The sequence below is a fragment of the Arachis stenosperma genome, chromosome 10 (genome assembly GCF_014773155.1).
Source record: "Arachis stenosperma cultivar V10309 chromosome 10, arast.V10309.gnm1.PFL2, whole genome shotgun sequence".
In the NCBI taxonomy this organism is placed as follows: Eukaryota; Viridiplantae; Streptophyta; class Magnoliopsida; order Fabales; family Fabaceae; genus Arachis; species Arachis stenosperma.
Window position 1 is genome coordinate 131,673,006 of NC_080386.1, and position 10,582 is coordinate 131,683,587.

At 28.1% G+C, this 10,582-nt stretch overlaps 2 protein-coding genes across 2 annotated transcripts; both read right to left on the reverse strand.

Moving 5' to 3' along the window:
* Nucleotides 1-197: 197 nt before the first annotated feature.
* On the reverse strand, nucleotides 198-2,358 carry LOC130956555 (protein C2-DOMAIN ABA-RELATED 7-like). Its single transcript, XM_057883603.1, has 4 exons — nucleotides 2,187-2,358; nucleotides 1,880-2,012; nucleotides 963-1,058; nucleotides 198-584 (listed from the first exon to the last, which is right to left on the reverse strand). The coding sequence occupies exons 2-4, from the start codon at nucleotides 1,988-1,990 to the stop codon at nucleotides 279-281; spliced, it is 513 nt and encodes a 170-aa protein (XP_057739586.1). The 5' UTR covers nucleotides 1,991-2,012; nucleotides 2,187-2,358; the 3' UTR covers nucleotides 198-278.
* Nucleotides 2,359-3,019: 661 nt separating this feature from the next.
* On the reverse strand, nucleotides 3,020-8,333 carry LOC130956554 (3-ketoacyl-CoA synthase 20-like). Its single transcript, XM_057883602.1, has 3 exons — nucleotides 7,713-8,333; nucleotides 3,877-4,336; nucleotides 3,020-3,460 (listed from the first exon to the last, which is right to left on the reverse strand). Exons 1-3 carry the CDS (start codon nucleotides 8,331-8,333, stop codon nucleotides 3,132-3,134), a joined length of 1,410 nt encoding a protein of 469 aa, XP_057739585.1. The 3' UTR covers nucleotides 3,020-3,131.
* Nucleotides 8,334-10,582: the final 2,249 nt, after the last annotated feature.

The window sequence follows — 10,582 nt, forward strand, 5'->3', positions numbered from 1 at the left end:
CTGTTGAAATTATTTAAATAAATTAAATCTCAAAGGCAATCAAAAATGGATCAACCGTACTCAAAAGTATGTTTGGGTAGTTACACTATGTGTATTTGGATTTTGTCTTTAAAATAGAAATGTAAATGGACAGATAGACTCTTTTTTTTCTATTCTCATAAAGTATAGAAAATATTAAGATTCTGTCTTTCGAAGAGAAAATTTGTCTTTTCTTTCTCTTCGTTGAGTTTCTGTAATTATTATGTTTCTCTCCTAAAAGCAAAATCCAAACGCAGCCTTTAAGGTCGTAGCTCTGATAAACCCTTACAACCAGGTACATCAACCCACTCCATCTCACAAACAAGTTCACCACACTCAACATTTTTCAATCTCAAGATCATCTCTTGGATTATAGTCCCATCTTGCCAAATGCAAGAGCTCTCTTCAGCAAGGCAGTTAACCCTATTTGGCTGAATCCTCTTCACCACGCACCCATCTGGAAGCCTCTCCAACCCCATCACCAAGCACTGAAGATAAGGCCTCAGTTCTATAATCGCCTCACCCATTTTGTCGTCCGACGATAAGGTGTCTTTGTCGTAAATCGTCTGCATGAAGAAACAGATTGCAGAACTAAAGCCATTAACTAGTGTAATTCAAGAATTACCTTATTTTTAATAACAGATTTAAGTGCAAACAATTTTAGTTATGAAAAATATAAACTAACTTGATATCCATTAAAGATTGGATTAGTTCGACAAAACTATACAGAGTGGTTTGATGGGTTTTTGTTAAACTAACTAAATATTTGAAATAAATATGATCAGACGGATTTTTTTATTTGTTTTTTTTTTTATCTCCACCACTTTATGAGTGCTAAAGATGCATTTATGCTATTGTTGTGATATCCTGATGATGGCGAATTGGCAATGACCAATAATGACAAACATGAAAAAGAAAAAAAAAACATTATGCTTAATACGTACCAAATTTATTGGAGTATTAAAATCCTTAATAGAAAGAATCAGTTCTTCATTCCACTCTGGATTACAGTTGTCTTTGATGACCTTAGTTTTGAGCTTCTGCACATCAAATTTCAAATTAAAGAATCAATGTGTTATCTTATAAAATGCATGTATTTTCAGTGAGAAGATTCTACATTTCAATTAGGAGTGAGCATGGGTCGGATTAGTTCGGGTTTAGGATGAAATTAGAACTAATTTTAATTCAAAGGAATAATCTTTCAAAATTTTCAATCCATAATTCTTCATTAAAGGGCAACATATATACATATATATATATATATATATATATATATATATATATATATATATATGTATAATTAATACATGGTCGGTTCACAGATTGGTTTGGATTCTGCACTCTCAAAACTGTTATCCAGACCCATACTAGAGAGAGTCATTGATTTAGTTCGAGTTGGACCTGATTATCCGTTAATTCTAGAACTAATTTAATTGGTTCAATTCGCATTCGAATGCATAATCGAGTTCGAACGGATAATCGAGTACCCGCTACCTGTGCTCACCCTTAATTTCAATAGGAGATATGAGTTGTTTTCTTTTTATCCTTGTAATGAAATGATGTGTTGAGATCACACCATGAAAGAGTTACAATCAAATTTAATTGGTCTGTTAATTAGACAATAATGTGTCACAAAATAACTATATTACCTATAATTATCTAACCGACAAAAAAATCAATCTAATTTATAATTTTATTTTCAGAATATTTTCCTATTAATCCAAAAAAATTAAACAGGCACAAAACTAAAGAGCATTCAAGTTCCAAAAATTCTAATGCTTTTGCAGTAGAAATATGATAATTAACAAAATTAAAAAAAGTGTTCATGTAACAAAGATCCTTGAAATAACAAGATTCTAACCTGTTCCCCTATGTTGACAACAACATAAGGGTCACTAGAAGAAGTATCTCGAACTGCGAGATTAATGCCTTTCTTAATCCTAAGTTTGAGGAGACCCAAGATACTGTCCATCGCAACACACCTCTATTAATTTCTGCACACCACAAAGATAAAAAGATATCAATGATATTAATTTAATTTTGTTACAATTTATCTATCTCTAATCTGCTGTTAACATTGAATGAATAAAACGAGAATTGAATGTTTAAGAAAAACATTATATCAACATAGGAAAGAGCAAAACTAGAATCATTAATGGGTTACGTACGATGTTGTTGTGTGTCCAAATTTTTATGGATTCAAACCCCAAAACAGAGATCAGAGGAGAAAACTAGTTAGCCAAGGTCAAATCATAACCTTGGCTTGTAACAAAGTTTGTGATCTCCTTGTGTTATAGGGGCCTAGGGCATTTCTATTCTCTGTGGCCCTCTATCTCCAGCTACTCCTACAAACTAGTGTGACCACAAATATTATTAAAGATTTATATTATACTCAAATTAGTACTTAAAAATATAATGATAAATCAAATTGGTATTTTTGTTAATTAGAAAATGATGTGACGTATTATCATTTAATTTATTTATAGAACGGTTAATTTGATATACAATTGTATCTTTTAGAAATAAATTTAAAATATTTAATCTTTTGAAAACTAAATTGATATGTTTGTAATTTTTTAAAAATTATTTTGATTATTAATCATAAATATAACTTTAATGTATTGTCAATATAAAATAATTCTATATGTGCATCTAATTATACAACGTCGTATAAAAAAATAACTACTTTTTTACATTAATTATATAAATAATCCTCTAAAAAAATCATTATGATTGGACAAATAACATTTTACATTAGTTCATCAAAATTAACTTTATCATTAATTTTAGTAGCCATAATTGCTCTAATAGTTGTTGGTCCATATAATTCATATATAAAGTCAGGAGAACTAGGGTGACATTTGTATATCCACGCATATTTCATTGACCCTAAGAAATGAAATATATATATCAAAGAGAGTAACATCACACACATCTAATCTAAGTTTAATTACCAGGGCATAACATAATTAGTCCCTAGCATCACATTTGGGTAATCAAGGTAAATTTAATTCTAGATAGTAAGGGGTCCTAAACCATATCCCATGCATAGATAGATAGATAGATACCATAAATTCCAAATAAATAAAACATTCTTGAAGGTATTATTATTATTATTTGTTATTACTAGTGGGCTTTGGTGGATTGAGTTTGACTGGAAAATCATCAATTTCATCCCTCCAAGGAGTATTCTTCAAAGGTGGTTCAATATTCTTCAATGCTACCCAAACAGCAGTGTTTACCTTGAATCCAGATCCAAATGCCATTTGCCAAACCCTGTCACCTTTCTTCACTCTTCCTTTGGCCTCACAGTATGCCAATTCATACCACACAGAGCTTGATGATGTGTTCCCAAACCTGTAAAGTGTCATTCTAGAAGGTTCCATGTGCCAATCATCAAGCTCAAGACTCTTTTGCATCCTATCAAGAACAGCTCTCCCACCTGCACCAGTAACAAATCCAAAAAACATCTTTATATTTTATTATATATTATATAAGGTATAAATTCAGATGGAGTCAATTTCACGTTGTTAGAATATAAATAGGATCAATTAGTATTATTTAATATATTTAAATATTTATTATAGGAGATTACGTCTTTATTATTACGATTTTTTTAATATCTATAAATACCCTTTTATATTGTATCATTCGAGATAACTTAAATAGACAACTCGAATACCCTCAATAATACACAAATTCTTTTTATATTGTGAACTATTAGATGAAAGTTTAGTCAAATTAATCAAATTAAATTTTATGTAAAATTGACTGCAATTGAATTTTTACCGTTATAATTCCAATTAAACTTGGATTAAATCTTTAAAACCCTAAACTTAATAGAATTGGAGGAGTTACCTGTGTGGATGCAAAAGTGATCGAAAGCTAACGTGAAATTGGGGACGTAAGCCTCAATCATGATCTTGAGAAACTTGCGTTTAACGAAGTTGACGACGAACTTCACTTTCTCCGAGATCGGGAGAACAACCGGGCCGAGGGAAGTGATGTGGATCTTGAGAGCGTCCCTGGCCACATTCATGAGTTCTTTCGAGAGAGAAACGCCGATTTTATGAGCCTCGTCTTCTTCCTGAAAGACACATTTGTAGCTGTTGTCGTCGGCGCCGACGTGCGTGCGAAGCGTGTGGATCAGCTGGTATTTTGAACGGCAGCGATCCGAAGGGTGGCTCGAGAGCAGAGCTGCCGAGCCACCCATTCGGAAGAGGCAGTTGGTTAGCATCATTGAAGGGTTGTTGCCTCTGTAAATGCTTGAAGTTTCATTTTCTGTGCTCAGCACCAATGCATATGAATTTGGATGTACCTGTTACATTTTCTGTTAGTTGTTTAATCTGTTAAGTCAAGAGAACTATTCGAACTCAAAACTTTTAGGTGAAAAGAAAAGAATATGTTATTTGAGTTATAATTTATTAGTAACTGAATAAAAAATATTAAAATTTAACTATATGTATCAACTAGGTATAAAATACACATATTGTTTGAATTATTTTAAATATATATTTTATACTAATAATTAATTAATAGTAATTTTTTTATGTATATATAACATAATTATATTGTTAATAAAAGAATAAAGTATTGATTAATGTTGGTTTAAATATATAGTGAATAGAAAAATATTAATTTTTGTGATAAAAAAACGAATTTAATTTTTAACAAAAATAGATAGTTAATCATATATATGACCACATTATCACCGTTTAAAAAATAAAGGAAATTAGTTAAGGTTATTAGTTAAAGGAAAATGTTAGGAGGCAATAATTTTATTGAATAATATGAACAATCACCAATCAAATAAAAACACACTACATTTTTAAATTAACTTTCTAAATTTTAATATTAAAATAACCATCCATACATTAATAAAATAAATATTCGATATATCTATTATTTATATTATTTAATATTTTCATTGTTCACTTATATTTTTCCTTAGTTAAATCTCGTAGGATCTTATTTAAGTCTAGATTCTCATTTTTTACTCTATTTTCTAGAAGACTTAAGTGTTTTATCTAAAATATTATTTACTTTTATTTTCTTTTGCATTGAAAAATGTTAATTAACGCTAGCTATCATCGAAAAGTGAAAAACAACCACCAAATCTTTAAAGTGTAATTGTTTGTTTTCCACTTTTAAATTGTACGATCCACATGCATTTTATTATTTTTGTATAGAAGCAATTGACTGATTTGAAATCTCTTGAATCTTAATAAATTTGGAAGGTAGAATGGACAAGAGTTCTAGGCATGAGTCATCATTACACCAACTTAAAACACTACTATTTGCATGTGTCTATGATGAAGCTTTGTTTTGTGTTGAGTATTGTAACAGTTGTAGCCATTAGGCATTAAATGTGTAACAATAGTTAATATGTTGTTGTGATAGATACAAGATTCAATTAATGCATTACACTATATATATTTTTCTGTAGAATCTGAGTTCACTGTACTTCCTACCTATAAAGTAATATAGTCTACGGTGATAGACCTACATTCAATATAGCAAGCCTTTTCCCTCACTAAATCTAGTACAAGATAATTAAGAACACCCACCAAATTTAAGGGACAAACACATGGTTTGGTATTTATAAATATCTAAACTTTTGTTTTGGGGTGTAAATATCTCTATAAACACTTAAATCTTGGTTTTTTTTTTTTGGTTTTATTACATAAACGGTAAGGGAAAGTATATGGAGCTAATGGAGTATTTGTATAATGTATATAATGACGGTTTAGGAATGTTCGATTCAGTAGGATATTATATGTTTATTATCTTTGATATCCGAATGGTTATTTTAAATAGTATGAATGTATTGTATTTGAAAAATTAGTAATATTTTATCCTGAATGTTCATTTTTTAACTCATATTAAGCCAAATAAATAATTTATTGTACATATTGTACAAATATTTTATTGGTTCCGACGGAATTTGGTAAGGGGAAACCTCGGATATGGTCTGTAATATTTTTCTTAAACATAATTTTGTGCTTCATATTTTTTATTTTTTATTGCATTAAAGTGTCGCTTTAGTGGGTCAAGTCATGTTGTATTGTTGTATATATGACACACATATAGAATAGGTGTATTTATTATGAGCACCTATTTTGTCCTGTAGTTTATCAACTATGTTACATAAATATAAAAAATTATTTATAAATAAATTATTTGTATATTAATATTGAAATGTGAAATGGTCGCATATTTATATTTATAATAAAATTTTATAAATTAAAATTTGATTAGCACTTTATAAAATAATATAATTAAACTAGATTATATTTATAATCAAAATACAAATAAGAGTATGAAAATATAGTAATGCTTAATGTTTGGTGTAAAATGTTTGATTGTGTTGTTTTCAAATATATTATTATTCTGCTATTGTCTCTTAATGGTTAGATTATTTGAATATAAAATATTTGATTATTTTGGTGGTTAATTATTTTATTAAAAAATTATATAGAATGGAGTCTATATATATAACATCATGAAAAATGATAAAACCTATTTTTGATAAATTTAAAATGCGTATTTTACTTTTACAAGAAAAGTATATATACTTATTGTATTTTATTTTTCTCATTATTTTCATACTTATATTTTTAAAAAAGAAAAAAAACATGCACTAAGATGTATAAAAAAAGTTACGATTAACATATTTCTATCATTTTTTAATATAATAGAATTTTATTATTCTATTTTTTTTTTTAGTTTTAATCATGTTACACAGGCACAAAAAATTTGTCACACACGCTAATCAATCACTCATCATATAAGAATATAAAATAACTCTGTTAATATTTATAATCATTTTTGTGTACCCTAGCCCATACATAATTACTAGTTTAATTTGTGGCATGGGCATGAATTAATGAGTGCATGCATTCAGGTAGTGTTATATATATACTACTGAAACTTTCTTAACGTTTAATGCATATAGTATCAAATCATCAAACTCTAAAAACTAAAAAGAAATAAAAGAACATAAAACAAGTAAAATTTATATACTTCACTTTATCAACCTTTTATTTCATCATATCCAATTATGATGCATGGCATCTGAGTGAGAAAATAATGGAAACAATCCATGAAGATGCATGAAATAATAAAGTTGGTAGACTATATTCACACAGAAGATAATTAAGCAAAGATGGTAGTTAAAATGAGAGCATGTGTTAGTGTTAATCAAACATCAAATTATTTAGTGAATTTTAATACTATTTTCACATGGAGTAGTATCAAAGTTAAGTTAAAATTCTTATGTCTTTTACGTGAAATTTATAATTAAAAATGTTAAATAATATAATTTATTTAACTAAAAATGAAGACTCATATATAGTTATATTAATATGAAATTAATATTTAAGAATCAATTAAATGACGATTTAATTAAACTTATTAATTATTTAATAATTTTTAAATATCAATTTTATATAAAAACATCTGCATCTGCATGTGAGTTTTTACTTTGATTCAATTTTATAATTAAGTGAAAATTCAAGTCCAGTCGATTTTACGTGAAGTTGATAATAGAAAACCGTTAGATGAAAATTTAGTCAAATCATTCAAATCATCTAACAACTTTCAACTATCAACTTCACATGAAATCAGTTGCACATGAGTTTACACTTTATAACTATCAATTTCATATGAAAATAACTGTATGTAAGTATCCAAACCTGAAGGAGTTGTTTGGCAAAATCCACAGCAAGAACACCAGCACTGCAGCCCATACCACTGAGATCATAGGTGAGAATGTTTCCTCTAAGCTTGTAGTGATTAACAATGGTGTCTGACAAAGACGGAGTAGGATTGAACAAACAACAATTCACAACAAGAATCCCAATGTCCTTACTCTGAACACCAGTTTTCTCAAGCAACTCATCAACAGCTCCAAAAAGCACCGTATCAGTTTCCTTCCTGGCTTCATCAAAAGTGAGCTTCGGTGGAATATGCAACACTCCCTCCGGTAGATACGTCTTCGGCCCCAAACCAGACCTGTCTAAAATCTTTGCAACCAACTTGAGGCTCTCTTCTGAGAGAAAACCCACGTGCTTGGCACGTTCTAGAATCATCTCGGTGGTGCAAAGACAAGACAGGCCTGGTTTGAAGCACGCGAAGTCTACCAAAAAAACATATCTTGTTCTCCTCACAACATAGTGGTACGTGAAAGCCGCCGCTAAACAAAAGGAAGTTATTAAAGAATGCCTACTACGGTTCAGCGACTCTTCGCCAGAACCGTAGTAATAAGCGGAAGCCGCGGCTCCCGCTAAAAGCGAGAGATATAAAAGATTGTTCATTATATTAGAAATCAAGAAGTTGAAGAATGGGTGAGTATACTTGAGCATTACTATTGTTGCATAGAGGGGGTATTGGAGATTTTATGATGGGTATGTGTGTGTTATTCTCTATAAATAAGGAAAAAAGAGTGTGTTTGAGTTTGTGAAAGTGTGACATGGTGGTGGAGAAAGTTAAAGAGAGTTGTACTGAGGGAGATAGAAGTCATAAGTGTTAGTAATTGTTGTTGTCAGAGTTGGTTTGGATTAGAGTAGTCATGTGAACTAATTTCTTTTCTATGTGACATGATACACGTTTAAGATTTTTGTATTCTAAAGAAAAAAAAATATTTATCAATATAAATTATATATATTTATACATAAATATATAATAACTAATTTTCGATATTCGCATAATATATATATTTTCGATCCGACCCGAAGACCCAATTCGGCTCCGAACATTTTAGGGGCTAATTTGGTATAATTTTACTGGGTTTAGGGTCGGGTAAGGGTCTTAAAATAGACTCGATCATTATTTCGGGTCGGATTTGGGCCATGACTTGGGTCACCTAAAATCGGACTAGTGGCTACACAATTAATATTTTGTGTATTAGTGATGGATGATAGCTATTCTTATGTGGAATTTAAGTATTGTAAAGCTTCATATTTTGTGTTATTAGTTATTATAAGATTATAAGTTAAATGTTTTATATTTAAAATGTATAAGATTTTAGACTAATCAATGCATAATATTATGTTATTTGTATTGATTTAAATATTTAGTGTTATTAGACAATATTAGTATTGATTATGGTTATGCTTTAATTTTAGAGAAGAGTTGGTTCTTGTTATATTTTTCTAAGTGAATTTTATCATGTAATGTATTTAATAATAAATATTAAAAATATTTATGTAAAATAATATATTTTTATAAAATATTTAATAATAAATTTAATAATTGATTTTTGTATATATATAATATTTTTATTCTACATAAATTCTTCATTAGAATCATTTTAAAAAGACAATAATATAAAATTATTTTATTTATTTTAATAATATTTAATTAATTAATATAATTATATAAAAAAATTAGACTATTTTAAATTAATTTTTATTTTCTCTTAAACATTTTTCTAAAAGAATAAAAATACAGTTATAATTGAATATCACCTCCAATCTAAAGAAAAAAAAAATAGTTTGGGGATTAAATAAGAGCCCACCAAAATTGAGGACGGTGATATTATTATTGAAAAAGTCTAGGGGGCTAGCAGTTTTATTGAATTTTGGCCAGCATGTAACCAGTAGAGGAATGTGAGCCATTGGATGAAATCTCACACCATCAAATCATCATTGATGGCTAGTTGATGGCTAACAATCACAAAAATTGCTGGCCCCTAGCATTACTCATTATTATTACCTAACACAACTTAAAGAAAATCTGAATTTTCATATACATTTCACTAAATTAATAGCTTGGAACTTCATCAATCTAATAAAGTTAAAAATAATTGTAAAGTTCTACCTGTAAAATATCTTGTTCTATTATATTGGCGGAAAGACTAAAATTACTAAGCATTTGAAGGTTAAGATTTAAGGTAAAGAACTAAAGATTACTACAAAAATGAGTAGTTTTTAGTGTCATTAAAAATAATATCTTAGGTAGTTTTTCGGTGGTCATTAATTAATTGCTAGAAAAAGTGTCCAAAATGAAGTAATCTTTACCGTTACCAATTGTCAAGTAAAAATATTTTTTAATATTGCTTTTAAGCCTTTTATAATTGATACATGGTATTATTGACAGTAAAAAATTAAATAAGTATTACCAAAAAAATTTATGTTAACAAATAAAAAATTTATTTTAACAATTATATATTAATCAATAAAATATTCTTAAACATTTTTACAATTAATTACCATTTAAAATATTAGATTAAAAATGTTAAAAAGTATATTATTTTCTTGTAGTATTAATATATGAAATTAAAAACAGTAAACAAAATATTGTTTTTATTATTTTCAGTTTTTTATAAAATATAAAAAATAAAAATCACTGAAAATAAAAATAAAAAATGAAAGTATAAACTAATTATATCCTTAGCTTTTCCTTTTGTATGGTTATAAAAATTTACTATATATATTGAGATTAAAATCATGTCATACATAACATTATACATTATATATATGTAATAAATAAATAACAAAAAATATATGAACTTTGATATATTCTATCAATAATTCAATATAATATATATGTCTTAGCTTATAAG

Excerpts from the sequence above, each read along its gene's own strand:
- LOC130956554 (XM_057883602.1), bottom strand. The coding sequence starts at position 8,333 with ATGAACAATCTTTTATATCTCTCGCTTTTAGCGGGAGCCGCGGCTTCC. Across the intron at positions 4,337-7,712 it reads TTGCCAAACAACTCCTTCAG|GTACATCCAAATTCATATGC; the intron begins GTTTGGATACTT and ends AAAATGTAACAG. Across the intron at positions 3,461-3,876 it reads TCACTTTTGCATCCACACAG|GTGGGAGAGCTGTTCTTGAT; the intron begins GTAACTCCTCCA and ends TTACTGGTGCAG.
- LOC130956555 (XM_057883603.1), bottom strand. The coding sequence starts at position 1,990 with ATGGACAGTATCTTGGGTCTCCTCAAACTTAGGATTAAGAAAGGCATT. Across the intron at positions 1,059-1,879 it reads TTGTCAACATAGGGGAACAG|AAGCTCAAAACTAAGGTCAT; the intron begins GTTAGAATCTTG and ends TTTGATGTGCAG. Across the intron at positions 585-962 it reads TTAATACTCCAATAAATTTG|ACGATTTACGACAAAGACAC; the intron begins GTACGTATTAAG and ends TTCTTCATGCAG.